The sequence below is a fragment of the Arvicola amphibius genome, chromosome 2 (genome assembly GCF_903992535.2).
Source record: "Arvicola amphibius chromosome 2, mArvAmp1.2, whole genome shotgun sequence".
NCBI lineage: Eukaryota > Metazoa > Chordata > Mammalia > Rodentia > Cricetidae > Arvicola > Arvicola amphibius.
In genome coordinates, this window is record NC_052048.2 from 33,113,423 (window position 1) to 33,134,315 (window position 20,893).

General features: G+C 46.4%; 1 protein-coding gene across 1 annotated transcript in view; it reads left to right on the top strand.

Moving 5' to 3' along the window:
- Positions 1-3,169: 3,169 nt before the first annotated feature.
- Tamm41 (TAM41 mitochondrial translocator assembly and maintenance homolog) overlaps positions 3,170-20,893 on the top strand; it is a 32,515-nt gene continuing 14,791 nt past the window's right edge. Inside the window, exons 1-4 of the mRNA XM_038321036.1 lie at positions 3,170-3,403; positions 6,110-6,292; positions 9,442-9,534; positions 16,284-16,434. Of these exons, the coding sequence (XP_038176964.1) occupies positions 3,269-3,403; positions 6,110-6,292; positions 9,442-9,534; positions 16,284-16,434 (562 nt within the window). The 5' untranslated portion in view covers positions 3,170-3,268. The remainder of the gene's footprint in view (positions 3,404-6,109; positions 6,293-9,441; positions 9,535-16,283; positions 16,435-20,893) is intronic.

A 20,893-nucleotide genomic window follows, 5' to 3' on the forward strand; every position in this document is an offset into this window, starting at 1 on the left:
TGACCTGAGTCTGAGTCCTGGAAGCCACTTAGGAGAAGAGAGAACCAGCAGCTCCTCCAAATTGTCCTCTGACTTCCACAAGTGTGCTGTAGCATGCATGTCCACATAATGTAAACACATTCTTAAAGGAATAGCTGAAAAAATGTTCACCATGGTACCAGTTTCATGTGTGAAAGCTAGAAGTGGAGCTGGGGTTTGGCTTGGTGTTACAGTCTTGGCTGGTCCATGCAAGGCCCTGGGCCACCACACTCCCAGGACTGCAAAAACGAAAGACAAGACGTAACCTATGTCTATCAATACGGCATATCCCATAGTTTAGACTAATTCTCTGCTAGTAAATGGAATGAAATAAATCTATATACTCTGACAAAGACGCCCTTGATATGTGAGGTGGTGAAAAAATAGAAATTGAAAAATAATATCCATCATCCAATTCCATTTAAAAATGTCTTTAATGTTAATATATTCATAAGACTATCTGGGAGAATATATACTGACGATTACCAGTGGTTACCTCAGGGGGGATGAGAAACATTGTCTGTAATGTTTACATTTTTATGAGCACGCATAACTCTTGCCAAGGAAGGGGGGGGGAGTTGAATTACTTCCTCAAGAGGAGAAAGAAGATGAGAAACGGCTGGAGACATTCTTCGTTCCGTTTCTAGGTGGAAGGGTTCTGTGTACTTCTACTGTGAGTGTATCTCAGATCCAAGCCATCCGGGCAAGGGTGAGGGTTCTTCAGCATGAATCAAAATGCTGTTGGCACACAGGGAGCCTGACGCCCCAAGTCTGCACTCGGCCTTTCTCCCGACTCTCTCTCTCTCCATGCTGCAATTACAATCATGGTTCCCACCCAGTTCATTTCCCATTCCTGTGTGCCAAATACTTCACAGGCCATTCCAAGACCTGGCTTTGTGGCTTGCACTGCCTCTGCTGCCCCTCTGCTCCCCCAAAGCCTATTCGTGTCCCCTTCTTGGAAGGATCTGCTGTTCCTTACAGCGCTAGGTGCCTGCTGCATTACTGCACGTTTTGTTGCTTAACTGTCTGTCTGCCCCAGACTTTGGGTTTCTGCACAGCAGCTCCACTGGGGGAAAAAAAAATCTCGGCGCCAATCTCACTGCAGTGTGGAGTGTGTGAACCCAAGTAACCGTCCTTCCAGTTGAATGAGTCTGAGCTATTCCTGCCTCTATCACCAGCCCTGCTGGACCTGGCCATTTTTTTTTTTTTTTTTTTTTTTTACTTACGTCATGGTGACCCTGTGGCAAGAGCTTGGTCTTTAATTTCCCTAAGAGGCCTCTTCTCCTCACAGGCTGTTTGACTCCACTGGGTCCCTGCTCGTAACCCTTCAAGGATGGGCTAGAATGAGAAAGACCTTAACGTGGCCAGGCCGGAAACCACATGCTTATGTGAATTCAAGCAGCTTGCTCTCTCCTGAGCTTCACCTGTAAAATGGAGATGATGCTCAAGCTGTTCTCCTGTTTCTGCCACCACTCCCATCTCACTATAGGAGTTCGGAGGTTACAGACTTGGGCCACCACATCTGGTTTTCCATGGTTCCGGTAGTCTAAACTTGTGTCTTCACATTTGCGCAAGTAAGCGCTTCTCTACCTGGATTCTCTCCACAGTCGAGGTTGTTGTTGTTTTAAATGTTTATTTTATGTGTATGAATGATCACATACATGTATGTATGTATGTAACATGCATGCCTGGTGCCCTCAGAGCTCAGAAAGAGGCATCAAATACGAGAGTTCCTGGAGCTGGAGGTACAGATGATTGTAAGCCACCGAGTGGGTGCTGGGAACTTAACCACTGAGCCACACTCCCAGCCCCATTGGTTGGTATGGTGTCATTTACTGTGATTGGGAGGCAGCTCAGGGCTCTGAACATGCTAAACAGTCTCCCTAGCACTGAGTCTCCCCACCCAATCCTACTAGTTCGTTGCCATTTTCTTTCTAGAGCAGGATATTTCAGAATTTCTCAGTTCAACCTAAAACTCACTATGCAGTCAAAACTTGCTGAGGCTCACCACCCTCCCGCCTTGGCTCCACAGGTAGCTTGGAATGCAGGAGGTCGAGCTGATCTTTAAGAGGCAGGGCAAGGTAGAGAAGAAAGTACAGTTTTCAAATGGTCTTGGAGCTCAGCCGTGTCCTGAAGGCTCCTGCTGTCTTGAGCAAATTTCTCTCATGGTGTAAAGAACTCTACTCTATCAAATCCCATTTTCTGCAGAAAAGACATGTAAATTAAAGAGCCCTTTGTGAGACCATCCCCAAAGGTGCACAGACTGTTCTCTGATCCTAAAATTGAACGTAAATAGAAGGGAATGTTTGCCCAATGTGTTTCCTTTTGTGGAGCATTTTATCTGTTATCAGACTTGAAAGGTATTTTCATGTGAAGAAACCATAGCCAGTGTCTAACTATCACAATATCCTGGTGGTGGAGTGGGCATAAATCTTAAAAATCTCCTACAACTTAGAGTTAGAGAAGATAGCTGCACAATATTGTGAAGGTGGTAGCCTGTGTCTTTATCCCAGCTCTTGGGAGACAGAGGCAGGTGAATGGCTGTGAGTTAGAGGCCAGCCTGGGCTACATAGCAAATTCCAGGCCAGTTGCACAGTTTAACCCTGTCTCAAAAAAAATAAAAAATAAAAAACAAAAAACAAAAAAAACAGAAAACAAAACAACAACAAAACCACTTATGTAATATATTCATGACTTAAAAATCATTCGTGGAAAATACAAAAAAAAAAAGGTGGAGGTGGTGTAGGGGGAAGCTGGAGAGATGACTCAGGTTAAGAGCACTGGCTGCTCTCCCAAAGTCCTGACTTCAATTTCCAGCAACTACGCCGTGGTTCACAGCCATCTATAGTGAGATTTGGTGCCCTCTTCTGGCGCGCAGGCAGAAGACTGTATACATAATAAATAAATAAATAAATAAATAAATAAATAAATAAATAAATAAATAAATAAATAAATAAATAAATAAATAAATAAATCGTTCCTAGTTTGAATCTACAAAGGATTTGCAAGGCTCTGTAGCAGGTTAGCTTGCAGTCCCAGGCTGGGCCTGCAGCGTGCTCCTCCGACCGCCAGGGGGAGCGACGGAGCCCCGGCCTCTCCGCAGACCACCAGCCGCCGGCTCTGAAGCGTGCGTGCGTGGAGGGGCGTGGCTCAGGCGGAAGCGCGGTCCTCACGATCCGGAGTTGCAAGCAAGGTGTAGGCGCTGCACGCTCTACCCTACCGGCGTGCTAGCCAGCCGGCCCGCCCGCCCATGGCGGTGCAGGCGCTGCAGAGCTCGGGCGTGGGCCTGCGCAGGATCCTGGCTCACTTCCCCGAGGACCTGAGCCTGGCCTTCGCCTACGGCTCTGCGGTGTACCGCCAGGCGGGCCCCAGTGCACACCAGGAGGTGAGTCCCCAAACCTGCGCCTTCCCAACCAGCCTCAGGCCCGGCATCTGCTCGCCCTTGCCGGTTCCGTGTGCCTTCCGTCCCCGCAGAGCCCCAGACACGCCAAGCACCAACTAGTAAAATGTTCATCAAAGTGACCTCGGTGTGAGCTGAATTAGAGGGTTTTCCAAGTCGGAGCTGGCTGGAACTCACCACGTATTCCAGGCTGGCCTCGAACTCACAGTGCTGGCATTAAAGGCTCGTGCTGCCACGCCCAGTAAATATATATGTTAACGTTTATGTGTACTTACTTTCTGCCAAGGTGGCAAGCGCACACATAACCAGCGTACACTTGAAGGTCAGAAGACAACTTGAGGAAGTTGGCTCTCTCCTTGAACCACGTGGGTCCTGGGGAGTTTGAGCTCAGTTTATTCGGTTTGGCAGCAAGGGCCACTATCTGCTGAACCCTCCCACTGGCCAGAACTGCTAGGATCAGGGAAGGATAAGTAGTCTGTCTGATTCTGTCCAAATCAAGAGCTGTTAGGAAGAGGTGGTGGAGAAAAGAAGCCGATTCAACATAAATGTCTTCAGCCTTTGTCATTGGAGTTTCCCAGCACTTTTTTAGAAATACAGAATGGTTTTGTCTAGGTTTCGTTGGCCTAGGATGAGGCTTGGACTTGATCAGTGTATAAAACATCTCATGGCCAAGTTTGAAAGTCACAACTAAAGATAAGAAAATACGAAATGATTCCTGGGCTTCAAGAGAGTTGATGGACTTGGCGTAGGACCGGGGCAGGTGACAGTGCATTTCTTCAGCTCACCACATTAACAAGACTATAGTTAGGGCTGAGCCTTGTTGCTTTTCAGAGTTGACGGAGAAGAGCAGCATAAGTCTTAATGTGGCCTGCAGAAATCAATGCACAGATTACAGTTGGGCGTCCTGGGTCTAGCACCTGGCCAGATCTGTCTCCTGGTATTGCTTGCATTTCTCCTGTCTCCCACCTATTTTCTCTAACTTGGCTGCATATGTATTATCATAATTACTTTTTTACAATTCTCCATCAGCCAGGCATTGTGGTGCACACTTGTAATCCTAGTCTTAGGGAGGCAGACACAGATCGCTGGGGCTCACTGGCTCCCAGCCTAGACTGTTTGGTGAGCTCCAGGCCAGTGAGAAAAACAAAGTGGAAATGGTCTCAGAAAAAGTGGATGGCACGTGAGAGCAAAACCCAGCATCCTCCTGCCTGCAGACACACGGACTCATGCATCTGTACACACATACACACACACACACACACACACACACACACACACACACACACACACTTGCCCTATCCAAACCCAGCATCCTCCTGCCTGCAAACACACAGACTCATGCACATACACACACACACACACTCACACTCACTAGTGCCCTATTCAAACCCAATATCCTCTGGCCTGCAAACACACGGACTCATACATCTATACATACAAACACACACAATGGTGCCCTATCCATGACCTCCAAATCTTAAATAATATCACCAGTGGTTTGAGGTTACCGTGGGAAACCCATAGCATCCCTCATCCTCCTGGTAGCCGTCTGTACTCACTCCGTGAGGTTTTCCTTTGTGCTGACCTGGGATTCTCTCCTAGAAAGTGTGCTACTTTCTCCTTAATTTCCATTCTCTACATTTGTGCTAAGAACGTATTCTCCCACTCTGTCAGCGCCTTACTTAATAACGCCATTTTGTTTCTTGGGTGGAATCTTCCAGTTGCTCTCTCAGATTTTCCTCCTCGTAACCTCTCCTCTCTCTGGAAGATTCTTTAGTGTGGTCTCATTCAGTACCACACGAGTATGTTTTCTTACCCTAGCTTCAGACTGCAAGTCTTGGAGCACGCCTGGCTGAGCAGCCTTGGGGAGCAGTTTCCTCTAACCTGACTGCCGTTTTCCGTGCTTCCCGGGTTACTTCTCCAGTCCGTGCGCCTCTTACATTCTTCAGAACCCATGTGTCGTGTCCAAGAAAAATCCTTCCTCCCTGTTCTCTTGTTCCAGTTGCTATATTAGATGTTCCTATGTAGAGTCAATTCTAGGCATAATTTGTCTATCCTCAGTACTAGGCTCTTGAGATCTCTGCCCTGAGACCTATCAGAGCTTTTTTTTTCTTAATGATTTTTAATTTTTTTAAAGGTTTATGTGTGTGCGTATTTTATCCCGTGTGATTGTATGTGGACCACATGCGTGCCTTGTGCCCACAGAAGTCAGAAGAAGTCATCAGTCCTCCGGAACTAGAGTCACAGATGGTTGTGAGCCACCATGTGGATGCTGGAAATAAAACTCAGGTGGTCTGCAAGAGCAGCCGTGCTCTTAACCACTGAGCCATCTCTCCTTGGTTCTGCCACACTTGGGTTCTACACCCTGGCCCCTCATCTCCTTTCCTATACAGTTGGGATAACATACCTGCCTTGTGAGATTATTTTAGAAATAAACTGATCCATCGTATGTCAACCAATCAGGCGAGTGCTGCCTGAAACCCACAGTGAGTGAGTGTGTGATCTCATCACTCACATGGCTGGAAACCAAGTTAGCATTGCCCTGTGGGACCTCCTCGCGTTTCTGATGACAGCCCTGGGTCTTCTGACCATGACATGTACTTCTGTAGCGCTTTAGGATTTTTTTGTTATTTCTCTAGTGTTTTCTTTACGTGTTAGTGCTGAAGCCTTTCTTGTCCCTTTGCCTTCCAGAATCCCATGCTAGACTTGGTGTTCACAGTAGATGACCCTGTCGCCTGGCACGCTAAGAACCTGAAGAAGAATTGGAGCCACTACTCCTTCCTCAAACTCTTGGGGCCCAGGATCATCTCTTCTGTCCAGAATAACTATGGTGCCGGCGTCTACTTCAACCCACTGATCATGTGTGACGGGAAGGTAAGTGCCATGAGGCCGTCCGTGGCCCTAACTGGGCAGTTGTAATTTGGCAGGAGAATCCTGGTGAAATCGTGTGTCCACATTCTGAGGAAACCGTCACCCCTCGTCCAGCTTTCTTAAACCCAGGCATAGACAGAGCTAGAGTCTGGGTCTGTCAGGCTGTGGCCGGGGTGTAAGAAACGGCTGCCAGGCGGATCTCTGTGAGTTCGAGACCAGCCTGGTCTACAAGAGCCAGTTCCAGGATAGGCTTCAAAGCTACAGAGAAACCCTGTCTCGAAAAAACCAAAAAAAAAAAAAAAAAAAAAGAAACGGCTGCCAGTGACTGGACTTAACTTATCTTTTGAACCTTGGCCAAGTAGTTCCCAAGTTTTAATCTGTCGGTCACACTGAGTAGTGAGTCCTGTGTGAGGACTCACATTGTGAGGACCACTGTCTGGGAGGTGTGGAGAAGCAGCAGGGCCACTGTGGAGCAGGGCAGAGTGATGTCATCTAGGAGGAGTGGGGACTGCCAGGAAGTGAAGAAGAAGCTCTCCTGTGCTGGGAGCATGTGGCGTCAGGTGACTGAAGGGAAGTTCTTGGTGTCACCAGGTGGGTAGGATTTGAGAGTTGCGTGTTAGAGGATAAGTAAGATGTTTAGATCTCCCAGGTTGTCTTATGTCAGGAACCCTACATACGTGTAACACTTAAGGCACCGGCAGTGCAGCTTAGTGACGGAACACTTTCCTGGGGCCTGGGTCTCTTCCCCAGCATGGGGAGGGGTCTAACTCAGTGAAGCACCCTAGTTTCCCAGAGGGCTGCTGGGGAGATGGGAGAGAGAGGGAGTCGGGTTTGCCTGTGCTGATGCTAATGCCAATTGCTTAGGGCAGTCTAACCTTTACAGGTGTGAGTCTCCTGGGGATCGTGTTAAAATGCAGGTCCAGATTCAGTTGGTCTGGAATGGAACCTGAGATTCTGCATATTTGACAAGCCCCCAGGTAATGATCCTATAACTGGTCAAAGGACCAGGCTGTAAAGGGCAGGAGGTTAGCATAACGACATGAGAAGGGCTTGAAGACCTGTCTGAACTTGGCAGAGAAGTGATTGGCTGCGCAGTGATGTCTTCATAATCTTGAGGCCATCCCTTTTATTTTTTTTATTATTTTGTTATTGTTGTTTTCTTTCTTTCTTTTCTTTTTTTTTTTTTTTTCTTTGAGACAAGGTTTCTCTGTGTAGCTCTGGCTGTCCTGGAACTCAAACTGTAGACCAGACTGGACTTGAACTCAGATATCTGCCCATCTCTTCCTCCCGAGTGCTGGGAATAAAAGCATGTACTACATGCCCAGATATGCATGGGTTTTCTGGTTTGCCTGCTCTATGCAGTCAAGGAAACCTCAGTTCGGAGAGGGAAAGTGACTTTCTAAGGTCCTGCCGCTACTTGGTGACAAGTCCCTGAACTCCCAGGCCTGCAGTGGGCCTGGGCCGCCTAGCTGTCACTTGTCGGAAGCAGCACAGCATACCGTTTGGCTCTTCCTTCATAATTAGTACTCTTCCAAGCCTGTCTCTGATTGGTAATTTCCAAACAACAGCATAAGCGCCAGTAAACGAGTGTTTGTGCACGCTTGTGTGCCTTAGTTCCGTACTCTTTAGTTGTAATTTGTTAGCTACTTTTAAATATTTGCAGCCTGAGAAGACTACTTAAATACTTACTGACACATGTAAGAGGAAGTAAGCTTGGAAATCCACATCGGAGGTTTATACAAATTATTGTGGCAATGGCCTCCCCTGAAATCCCACGTGCTTAGCACTGATAAGAGGATTTTCATCTTTGGATGTTCATTTGTAATTGTCACCATTTGAAAGAGTCGGCGACAGCACTGAACACCACCGCCACCGTAGGGAAAAGGCCAGTAAGCACTTTTAACTGAAGAATTTCTAATATTTTGTGATGCAAAGAATGTGGGAAGACCAGGCAGCAATTCTAAGTGTTAAGCCCTTAGGGTTTTCTATTATTTGAGACTCTTTGCTATCCAGGCGGCCCCAAACTACTCTGCGGCTCAAGCAATACAGCTTTCCCCTGGGTTCTGGGACAGCAGGCCTGTGGGCGTGCTTTACTCAGCCCAGCTGCAGGACCTAGGAGGCATCATGCATTACTATGCCCAAATGCAGGACCTAGGTGGCATGCATTACTATGCCCAAATGCAGGACCTAGGAGGCATGCATTGCTGTGCCCAGCTGCAGGACCTAGGTGGCATGCATTGCTGTGCCCAGCTGCAGGACTAGGAGGCATCATGCATTACTATGCCCAAATGCAGGACCTAGGAGGCATACATTGCTGTGCCCAGCTGCAGGACCAAACTCTCAATCTGCTGGTGCAGCGCCACTGTGACATGTCATTTACTGTTGCTGGATCTCAAATTTCTTTTTAAGATTTACATTGTGCGTGCGTGCGTGCGTGTGTGTGTGTGTGTGTGTGTGTGTGTGTGTGTGTGTGTGTGTTTCAGTCAGGACACAACTGGTAGGATTCAGTTCTCTATCTTACGGGTTCTAGGGTCAAACTCAAGCCATCAGGATTGGCCGCAAGCAGCTTTACCTACTGAGCCCTTTCACTGGCCCCTGATAATCAGTTTTTAATTTCTCAAATGAAGAACGTTACCTAAATTATCGTTTCTGAAATTGGAAGAATCTAGCATTGAGGACTGATAGCAGATGCTGTCTGAGAGCTGTTCTGCCTTTAACAATCACACATCAAATACTGGCCACCTCACTCCCTGTACCTTGGGAGCCAAGTCAGTCTTGACTCTAAATCTCTGGGCAGTTTTGATAGAGATAATAGGTTTTCTTTTTTAGTATTTTTATTTTGTTTTCTTTGTTTTGGGGTTGTTTATTTGTTTTTGAAACAGGGTTTTTCCGTGTAGTCCTGTCTCTCCTAGAACTTGCTCTGTAGACCAGGCTGGCCTCCAACTTAGAGATCGATTTGCCTCTGCCTCCCAAGTGCAGGGATTAAAGGTGTGTGCCACCACTGCCCAGCAGGACGTGGGGTTTCGAAGGATAGGTATTTAAGTTAGATCAGTGTCCTGTTCCTGGACAAGACCTCAGCCCTTCTCGCTTCTGCCTGTGGAAGCAGCAGCCTAGAGCTTTGCCCTTTATCATGCCCATGTCTTTTCTTGCAGCTTATCAAATATGGGGTTATTTCCACTGGCACCCTAATCGATGACCTCCTGAACTGGAATAACCTGTATATCGCCGGACGCCTCCAAAAGCCGGTGAGTCTGTGCCCTTCATGCCGCCACAGCTAGCACAGCCACTTGTCTCTGTGAGCTCAAAGTAGGAAATTCCAGGAAATGGAAATGTCAGTAGTCCACTTACCTCCATGTAGGTCATCACCCCACAGTATAAAGAGATTACTCTGCGATGTTTGCTATAAGAGGAGATTTTTATGCATAACATGTATGTATGCGTCTGTGTGCTTGTAATATATGTGTAAGACATACAGTGTACTTTGTCCTGGGTCCTGGAAGAGAGGTCCTAAAACCCTTGGAATTCATGGATGGAACAAAGGGGCAAGGACTGCCACCACTGAGCCACAGTCCCAGGCCCTGAGATGCTGGATGAGCGACTGCTTACCTTCAGGACAGGGCCAATTAACAGAGAAACAGCTATGGGGCGAGAGGGCTCCCTAGTTTCAGGAAGGTGAGGGGTACTGGAGATTGAGTTACTCAGAAAAGACTGTGAGTTAATCGGTCGTGCTCAGATAGTAGAACTGCCTTAAACAGGAAGCTGGAGAGATGACTCAATGGCTAAGAGCACTGACTGCTCTTCTACAGGATTCAAATTCAGTTCCCAGCACGCACGTTGTGACTCACGGCCATCTGTAACTCCAGTTTCAGGGAACCCGAAGCCATCTTCTGACCCCAAACACCAGGCACATACATGTATATGCAGCCATACACTCATGCACATAAAATAAATGTATCTTCAAAAACAAAAATAAAACAACATCCTAAACAGCAAGGTCCAAAGAGTCATGTTGGTGAACACAGTGAGGTGCTGAGGGTGGTGTCTTTCTTTTTATCTTATTTATTATTTCACTTGGGGAGAGGGGGAGAGAGAGCACAAACACTCTTTGTGATGGGTGTGAAGTGAACTCTCAGCTGTCTCCCGTCTCATAACCCTGATTTTAAATATGGTAGTGCAGCTCATTAACATGACCAGGATTGTGTGTTTGAAGCAGTATGACACATCTGTGTGCCATTTGCACATGTGTAATGCGAACCACACATGTATGTGCTCAGGTGAACATGTGCACATGATGCCATCCCTGTGTGTGCTATTGTCTCTACTTCAGTTAGAACATGTGGGTGTCTTGGGGTTGGAACCCAGGGCCTGGTGCACACTGGTTGAAGCACCCTCCAGCTGAGCATCGTCCTTATCCCTGGAGAAGCATTTGTAAATATCCAGGAACAACATTTTCTTTCAGACCAGCACAGTGAACAAATCATGCCAAGGTCCTATAACCAGTAAAACCCGACACTAAGCAAGTTACCGCAGTTGAAAGTTTGTAAATACACATTTCTGTTCCAGGTTTTGTTCCTGTTTTTTATTTTTCTTTGAGATGTGGTCCTGAGTTGTGTTCCCCAGAGTAGCTGGGGCTACAGGTGTGTGCCCGCATGCCCAGTCCCAAGAGTGTGATCAGAGCTACAGGTGTGTGCCCGCATGCCCAGTCCCAAGAGTGTGATCAGAGGAGGTGCTCTGCTACTGGGGTGACATTCCCAGGCCTGTGGCAGGTGTTGGGGTTTTGTTTTGGAGATCTTTTATTGGGGGTGTTTTATTTTTGTTTGTTTTTGCAAAATCTGAAGCTTGATGGGGAAGTAGTGACTATAAACGAGAAGCCTTAGGTCCTACTCTTTTCTGCACTGTTAGCTGTTTATGTGAACTTGCACAGTTGGGTTTTGTCTCTAAATCACAGTTAGCCCATCTGCAGAATGGCGGTGACAGTCCTGCCCTGCCTGGAAACTGGAAGGGTTGCGTACTCAAAAGAACACAGCATTTTAGAATACAACACACCTAGTCTCCGGTGTCTGCTTCTCATCTAACTGCATGCCCCGCACTGATGGCTGGGTCTCCCTCACCTCAGGATAGTCTGTGGGTAGATATTCCAGCGTTTGATTTAGTAGACACTCAGAAAATGCTGTTTCCTCCCCATTGTTCTTGGCTGTCTGTAATTTTCAAGTAAAAAGAGATTGAATCAAAATGTCTCTGTACTATACTTTTGCCTGGACTACTTTAAAGCTTTTTTTCAAGATTTATCTTTTATATAAATGGGTGTTTTGTCCTCATGTATGTCTGTGTACCATGTGCATGCAGTATCTATAGAGTCCAGGAGAGGGTGTCTGATCCTCTCAAATAAGTTATAGACAGTTGTGAGCTGCCATATATATGGGTGCTAGGAATCAAACCTGGGCATTCTGGAAGAGCAGCCAGTGCCCTCAACTGCTGAACTGTCTCTTCAGCCCTTTAAAGAAAGTTTTTAAAACTAGTCTTTAAAAACCAAAAATGCTAGCGAGGCGGTGGCGCACGCCTTTAATCCAGCACTTGGGAGTCTGAGGCAGGCAGATCTCTGAGTTCGAGGCCAGCCTGGGGTCTACAGAGTGAGTTCAAGGAAGCCAGGACGACACAAAAAAACCCAGTCCCTCTTCTGGCCTCTTCGGGCACTGCACACATGGTTCATGTACATAAATGGACACAAAACTTACTCATACACATTAAAATTAAATCTTTCGAATAAATCATTGAAGACGATAAGTGAGCACCATTAACACCCTCCCACCCCCACCTTGGCTCCCACTTCTGTAGGAGTAAATCTGCCAACCTCTCCCCATTAGGAGCAGCAGATAAACTTTTGACCTGTAGGTGGCAGTAAATACTTGTGATGCTTGAGCAAAGCTGATAGGTTGGTGGCATCTTGTACAAGAAAATGAGCAAATGTCTCAAGAAAGAATCCTGAAATGTGTGAGCTCCTCGTCTTTTATGTTTTAAAAGGCATTGCATCAAATTATACCTTCTAAAGCTGTGTCTTGCAAATTGAAAAGGGATTTCTCACCCACCAACAAGCTAAATGTTCAAAAGGATGATAAAGGATTTGAAAAGGACTTTTCTAGAAAGAAAATTATACTGTATATTATACTATAAATTATACTACTATTACACTTTCACTGAGCAAAATTGTACATGCTTTTAACCCTACTTTCAGGGGGTGGGGCAGGTGGATATCTATACATTCCAGGACAGCCAGAAGCACATAAGACCCTATATCAAAAATAGAAAAACAAATTAAATTAAAAATGTATTTCATACTTTCCTGTCAGCTGGCCTTATGGTTTAAAAGCTACCTATTTTTATTTCCTGAACAACTTTACGTTCTGAGTCACTTGCTGTCTATGTATGTATTGATGAAGATGCATGCATGCCTATCTACCCATGCACAGTGCAGGGCAGGGAACTCAGAAGGCCAGCAGAGAGCTAAATCCCAAGTCCTACAACAGATATTTTTCAGTAAAAAAAAAAAATAATAATAATCATGGAATTTGAGGGCAAGAGAGATGGCTCAGCCATTAAAGGCTAAGCTCACAACCAAAAATATAAAAATCATGGAATTTGAAGTATTTAGTGGAGCTAGGCATGGTGATACAAGCTTTTAATCCCAGCTTTCAGGAGGCAGAAACAGGTGGATCTCTGATTCCAGGCCAGCCTTATTTACCTAGCATTCTGGCTACCCAGTGAGATACTCAAAAGATTTAAAAAAAAAAAATAGCTAAAAATACCAGCTTTCTTGAGAAAGAATTCATATGCATATGGTCCATCTGTATAAAACCTGTATAAAATTGAGTGGTTTTCAGTATGTTCACACTAAGGTGATTTTCTCCATGTTGTAGCTTTATTGATTTACATTCTGAATCCCAGTGGTATAGGAGAGGCCTGGCCGAGGAGTTTGGAGACCTGGCTCTGCACTACTGTAAGCTGGCCTTTGGGCAGCTCACTTTTGAAATGCAAAGATTGAACCATTCATTTAGTGACTCAGAGGCCAAGTTTCTCCTCTGTGCATGCTGAAGGATTAAAAAATAAGACCCCCATATCAGTTGTCCTAAGAGCCCCCAATCCCAGCAGGTAGACCAAGCTCCAGCCAGTCTCATGGCCCCAGCAGTGACCACTTAGAGCAGCCACCTCCCCTGAGGTTTGGATGGGAAGTCCTGGTGGGAGCCGAGAATCACAGGACTACACGGGTCTGGGTTTGTGGAGGCTGCAAGTTGCCCCCTCCTGTCGCTGTGTTATACTGGAGCCCTCGTGTGAGTCTTTTTCCTGGCTTGGAAAGTACTCACAAATCTCCCCTTTAAAAGACCCTTCAAGCATCACCCGTCCTCCCTGCAGTTCAGGTCGGAGCATTCCCAGTAGGTACAAACAGCTATTCACAAATCTGAGGACTTTTTTTCTTTTCCCAGGCCTCTCTGGCAGGGCCCCAAGCTTTCGCTGGCTTTTCACTCTGAACAACGAATAACAGAGCTGCAGAGACGAGGTCCTAGTTCACCTTTCGTTGGAGAACCAAATCCACACATTTTCCCCTTGAGGAAGGATGCTTTTATTTTCCCTCTCTCAACCTTAAATAGCAAGCAGACTGCTCTCTGACAGGCAAGTGGAGGGCTTCTTAGAGAACAAGTGGTATTTCTTGACCAGGAAAAGACGCCCAGGCTTGTGTGTTTCTTTGCATCTTTTAGCTATTCACATCCCCAAATAGCTTCTGATTTCACTGGGTTTCTGTGAAAGCCACAGAAACGTACACAAAAGGGGGTTGTGGCACTGTTAAGGACCTGGTAGGTGAGGGTGAGAATAGGAATGTGGTTGCCAAAGGCCTCGGGACAAATCAGGACAGTTTCCCCACCAGTGAGGTGAGGAGGTTGCCTTCCTGGATCCATGATTTCACGTGGAATGCAAAGTTGTAAGAGGCCAGTGAGGTAGCAGTGGGTGAAGGACCAAGGTGACTCCTGGACCCTGCATGATGGAAGGAGAGAACCAACTCCTCTGTTGTCCTCTGAGAGCCACACGCGCACCGTACACACACACACACACACATTCTCTCTCTCTCTCTCTCTCTCTCTCTCTCTCTCTCTCTCTCTCTCTCTCTCTCTCTCTCTCTCTCTTTCTCTAAATGAAAATGTTTAAAGGAGGATTAGGGGATGAGCATGGGAGTTATTTTAGAAGCTTAAAATTGGGACAGGGAAACCTAGTTGAAGGGTAAGATGCCTTTCCTGTGAAAGACCCTGGGTTTGATCCATCGTTAGCACTGGAGAAAAATAGGTTTTTTTTGTTTGGTTGGTTGGTTGGTTTTGTTTTAACCATCTGTCGAGACGAGAAGTGCCTCCCTGACTGAATCCATGAGGGAAACTCCCAACACTTAGAACTTGGTTGTCTAGCATAGGCTTCACTCTGTTTCTGCTGCTGCTTCATCGCCAGCCTTTGGCTGGCCTAGATTCTTTACTTTTACTCAGTGAATGCAGCGATTCTAAACTCACCTGGGACTGAAAGGCTTAATTACAGACCTGTCATGTTCTCATCATGAGGGTTTTCATCATGTTGGATCAGTGGCTTTGCCTCGCCTGCCATATAAGAGGTTTGAGTGTTAGGAATACTCCAACCTCAGGTAATCTCACCACATGCAAGACAGAGGGTGGAGTATTACTACAAGTTCAAGATTAGTCTGGGCTACACAACAAAACTATATCTAAAATCAGAACCGAGCACAGTGGTACATCCCTTTAATCCAGCACTCAGAAGGCAGGGGCAGGAGGATCTCCAAATTTGAGGCCAGCCTGCTCCACATAGCAAGTTACAGGCCAACCAAGGTTACATGGTGAGACCCTGTCTTTAAAAAAGAAAACGAAAGGAAGGAGTGGGCATGGTTTGGCTTATTTTCAGGGTTCTCATCGCCCTGTCTAAGTAGAACATGACAATAAACTGTAGTTAATGCCAGCCTCCCCCCAAAAAAGCCAAAACAAAACAAAAGAACAAACCCCTAAAAAGATAAAATAAGAGAAAGTCATTCTATGCATAAGAAATCCAAAACAGCTCCATCCGCCTGGGGTTGTGTACAGTGTCTCCTTCCCTTTTTCCAGCAAACTTGTGGTATTGGTTGATGAGACCATTTTATTGCTGAGGATTTTGCCTGTTGCCATGGAGCTGGGAAGCCGCAGAGCTGGCACTGCTAACCACAGTGCAGACTTTAAACTGGGCACTTGGGAGTCAGGGAGCAGCTCCTGCTGCATTGGGAGGAAAAGGCCCTGTGATTGAGCCAGGCGATTGCTGTACAGTGAGTACCATGGGCTTGTATCATACTCAACCTTCGTGACAACTCTGGGTGGATTTGGGTCTGGCATGAGTCCTGGGAAGGTAAGTAGTTAGCCCCAAGCTCACACAGGTGATAAACACCTCAGCTTCACTCCAGACAACTACAAAACCCAGAGTGTGTCAAGATTTCCTCTTACTGTTTTTATTTATGTGATTGTCAGCCTGTGGAGGCCAAAAGAGGGAGTCAGATCCCCTGGAGCTGGAGTTACAGGCAGTTGTGAGCCACTTGATGGAACTGAATCCTGGTCCTCTGGAAGGGCAACAAGTGCTCACAAGCACCTGTAACTCCCATTCCAGGGCACCTGATGCCCTGTTCTGGCCTCTGCATGCACTTGCTGCACATACTTACATGCAGGCAAAACACTCATCAACATAAAAAATAATTTTAATAAGAATATTAATTTTTGTTTTTCTTGAAATCATGATCTTTCCGTTGTCACAATTTCTCTGACTTTGTCATTTGACAGGAGGTTCCGTGATTTCTTGTTAGCGTCATGATGGCTTTGTGTCTCTAGGCTTGTGTTCTTAGCTTTTCAGTGGCCCGCAGAGGGGGCAGTCAGCTTTTGAGTAACACCCGCCTCTGCAGTGCTGCCTCTCAATGGTCTGCCTTTTCCAGGTGAAGATTGTATCGATGAATGAGAATGTGGTTCTTAGATCGGCCCTGGATAAGAACCTGAAGAGCGCGGTGACCACCGCCTGCCTCATGCTCCCTGAAAGCTTCTCTGAGGAAGACCTCTTCATAGAGATTGCTGGGCTCTCCTACTCAGGTTTGTACAGTGCGCGCCCAGACCTTCCCCAGGGAGACTTCCAGAGAGTTTACGGTACCAGCTCCATTCCCGGACAGCTGTTCATATATTTGGGGTGTGGCCCAAGCACAATTATTTCCAGCCAATTTGTGGATAATGGGTGCCCTTCCAAGGGTCCCAGTTTGAGAACCTCTGTCTACTGGTGTTCACCGTACTGCCCCGCCCCACCTGCTATTTGGAACTATGTCCCACTGCCATGTCCCCTTGAGGCCGCACATCCCAGTTTGTTTCCCAAGAGTAGGAGATTGTCTTCATGCCGGCCGTGCTCTCTGCCTCGTGCACCGTCTGCGTGCATGAAGCGTGGGCACAGAACCTGCTGCTTCTCACGCCCTTATTCACCACCGCTTCACACACCCTTCACACTGCTCTTCACTGTTCCAGGGACAGAGTGGCTGGTGCTCCAGTCCTCTTCTTCCTGGACGTGAACTATTTGTGTTATTTGTCTAAATGCTCACTTACTTTTTTTTCAACCAACTGTGTCCCTCAGTCTTGGCAAAGCTTCCCTGCCCCCCCCCCCCAAGTCAAGAGGGTAGCAGAGAGAGCAGACCCCTGAGCCTCACCCTAGCTATTGAGCACAGTGAGCTTCCGTGCAAGCTTTCCTTTACAAGGAACAATAGCGAGCCCCCAGCATGTGCTTGGCTCGGGTTCTATCCCAGCACCACATGCATACACAGATCTTATTGACAGAAATGATGCTTTCAAAAAGGGCTTTGTGGCCAGTGGATGACTCAGTGGGTAAGGGCGTCTGCCACAGAGCTTGATGATATAAGACCTACGTGGTGGGAAGAGAGAACCAATTCTGGTGAGTTGTTCCCTTCTCTCTCTCTCTCTCCACACACACAAACGCACACGCGCACACACACTACATAAATTTAAAATGTAATTATTTATTTATTATTTTCGTGAGGGCTGAGAGTATAGCCAGAGGCAGAGTGCTTGATTCACACAAGCAAGGCCTGGGTTCAATCCCCAGAACCACAAAAAAAAAAAAAGACTTGAAAATGACTCTCTTAAATAAATACCGTTTCCTGGTGTTTAAGCTCAGGAACCCTGCCTGCACAGCAGTGGTGCACTCATTCTCTGAAGCCCCGCGCAGATAAGGTTTCGTGGAAATGTAATGCCTTGAGGGACTCCGGAGGCCTCGGTCTCCAGTCTTCTTCTGAAACCTCGTCCATCACAGCACAACTGTAATTGCAGCTGGAGAGAAAGGAAATGGGCTCGGTATTGCCTTGGCTGCCTCTCACTTTACCTGGCAGTATCCCACCCCTTCACCCTCCCCCCCCCCCCACACACACACACACGCACACCCGTGAGCGTGCAGAGGCAGAGTGGTCTGGTCGTACACCACATGCAGGGGCCTGGAGCGCTGAGTGGGAGACAGCCTCTGGTTAGCAGTTTCCTTGTCCAAACTGCTGGGAAGAAAAAGGGCCCAGGTCCTCTGTGCCTGGCTGTGTCTGATGCAGGACTCCTGTCTTTGGCCCACAACATTGCAATCACTCCATTGTTCCCATAAAATCAATGTCACCATCATGCTGGGTGGATTCTGGGAGTAGTTATATATAAATGTTGAAACTTGACTGAATTTATCAAATTATATAACAATTTTCATCTATCTATGGGCTTTTTTTTTTTTTTTTTTTTTTTTTTTTTTTTTTTTTTTTTGCCCCTGGGAATAGAGCTTAGGGCCTCCTGCATGCTGAACAACATACTCTAACACTGAACCGAACCCCAGGCTCTAACCTTTTAGTGTGTGTGTGTGTGTGTGTGTGTGTATTTTGGTTTTTGGGGTTTTGTTTTTTTTTGGGGGGTATTTTTTTCAAGACAAGGTTTCTCTGTAGCTTTGGTGCCTGTCCTGGAACTAGCTCTTGTAGACCAGGGTGGCCTCGAACTCACAGAGATCTGCCTCCCGAGTGCTGGGATTAAAAGTGTGCGTCTCCACTGCCCTACAAATATATATATATATATATATATATATTGTTTTGAGACAAGGTCTCCTGTAACACCAGCTGGCCTTGAACTTGCTTTGCAGCTGAGGATGACCTTTAACTTTTGCACCACCTGCCTCTACCTCCTGGGATTACAGGTGGGTACCATCATCCCTGAACAACCATTTTCTTAAGTGAATATTCAAACTGCCATGAACCTGAGCTGGATTTTCTTCTGGAAGTAAAGGATCTAGCTGTCCATGAAAACCTCATCATGGATCCCCTCGGGCAGTGTAGTGAAAGGCTCCACTTCCTCCTGGCTCTTCAGGGCTCATTTTGAGAACCCAGTGTCCTTGAGTTGCTCAGATTCTATCCTCTGGACAAATACCCAAATCTCCCAAGATTTCAGATTGTTCCAGCATTTATATTGCTCCATTTTATAGTCTTCCAAGTTGAAAGCTGTGAAATTTAATGTTTTTCAGAAAGGGGGGGGGGTGCAGGGGCCGACCTGTCTGTGGTTGCACAGGTTCCTGCCAGTACTTACTGGCAAGGGCAAGTTCTGCCAGTATTGGCAGGAATAGTAATAAGCTTGTACACTGATGACCACTTTGCTGGCAACATTCATGTAAATGGCAGGTAAGGAAGGAGTAGGTAGAGAGAGGCGCCTGGCCTTAAGTTGTTCTGATAACTGACAGAAGAGTTCTCATGAATGGTGGGATCACCTTGAACTTTCTTATGTAGGCTTAAAATATTAAAATGACTAGTTTCATAAATGGAGTTTTCTGGCCTGCCTGGTCCCACAGCCAATTCAGTAATAATAAAACAATTATAAACTGTTTGACCTATTAGCTTAGGCTTATTATAACTAGCTCTTACAACTTAAATTAACCCATAATTCTTGTCTATGTTAGTCACGTGGCTTGATACCTTTTATCAGTGAGGCATTCTCATCTGGCTTCTTCTGCATCTGGCTGGTGACTGACCCTGCCTTTCCTCTTCCCTGAATTCTCTTACTCTGGTTGTCCAGTACCCCCAGCCTGGGTACAGGTCTCTGACCTGTGCCGGCATCCCCAGCATCTCCCCTACTTTTGCTCTGTTTCACTTTCTGATCAGACCTGGGCGTGGGTCTTAATTTTTTATCTTTAGCCTTCATTCCAACAACTAGGATGAGATTTAAAACAAAACAAAACAAACAAAAAACCAGCTTTTTTGCCGTGTGTGTGTGTGTGTGTGTGTGTGTGTGTGTGTGTGTGTGTCGTGCATGTGCACGCACAGACTGTAGGATCTGAACCCAGGTCTCGTGCCCACTCTGCAGATGCTGGACCCTTGTGTGTCTGCCAGCTATGCCTCACTCCCACACACTAGGTGCTCAGTCAGTGTCTGAGGATGGACAGAAGCCATTTTTGTGGCGAGTTGGCCTGAACTGTAGGGGAGCTTGGGTCTTTATTCCTGCTGTGCTCAGCTGTGTTGCGTTTGTCTAAAGTATGAAGGGGAAACATGCCTGTCGGCAGCCCCTCAGCCTTCCCTGCTCGTTTCTCATGTCAGCCAAGGGTATCGTTTCTCATGTCAGCCAGGGTAGTATCTTTTCTGCAGCTGAGGAAAAACCTTCCAGAGTTTGAGCCACCTCCTGAAACACTGCTTTAGTTATTTCTGTTAAAATAAACTTGTGTCCACTTGTAGAAGAATGAAATTGGGTCCCTAAGTCGCACCCTATACAAAATTAATTCAAACTGGATCTTTGACCTAAGAATTAATGTACAAGGTAAACCTGTAAAGCTCTTAAATTTGGGATTAGGAAATGGTTTCTGAGATTACACCAAGAGCTGAAATAGCAAAGAAGAAAAACAAACAAAAATATTATCCCAGCACTCAGGAGGCAGAAGCAGGTGGGGTCCCTCAGAGTTTGAGATCAGCCTGGTCTACAGAGTGAGTTCTTGACCAACCAAGATATGTGATGAGAGTTTGTTACAAAAAAAGGAACCATATTAAGAAATTTAATGCACTATAAATAATAGTATAATCCCAAGAGGTGAAAAGACAAATGAAATTGAATGTTGTTTCAAAAATCACGTTTTTGAGAACAGACCAGTGTCTTTAGAATTCCAGCAAAAAAATTATCCAAATTAAAAGCAGGCCAAGTCTCAGAATGGGCATGTCCTTGGGGAAGAAGTGTGAAGTTTCAGCAGGCCCACGGGTGGTCAGCCATCACCATGAGGGATCAGCAGAGCCAGGCACTGCCTTCAACCTTAAGACAGTGTAATTGAAAGGAGGCTGCCAGTTATGGCTTGTGGTGGCACATGCCAGTAGAATTTGCTGAAGGAGGCAGGAGACAAGAGGATCACAAGTTCAAGGCCAGCCTGGGCTACACATTTTAAAATCAGGTGGTGGTGGCATGTGCCTTTAATTCCAGCACTGAGGAGGCAGAGGGAGGCAGATCTCTGTGAGTTCAAGATCAGCCTGGTCTACAGAGCCTACCGAGCTAGTTCCAGAACAGC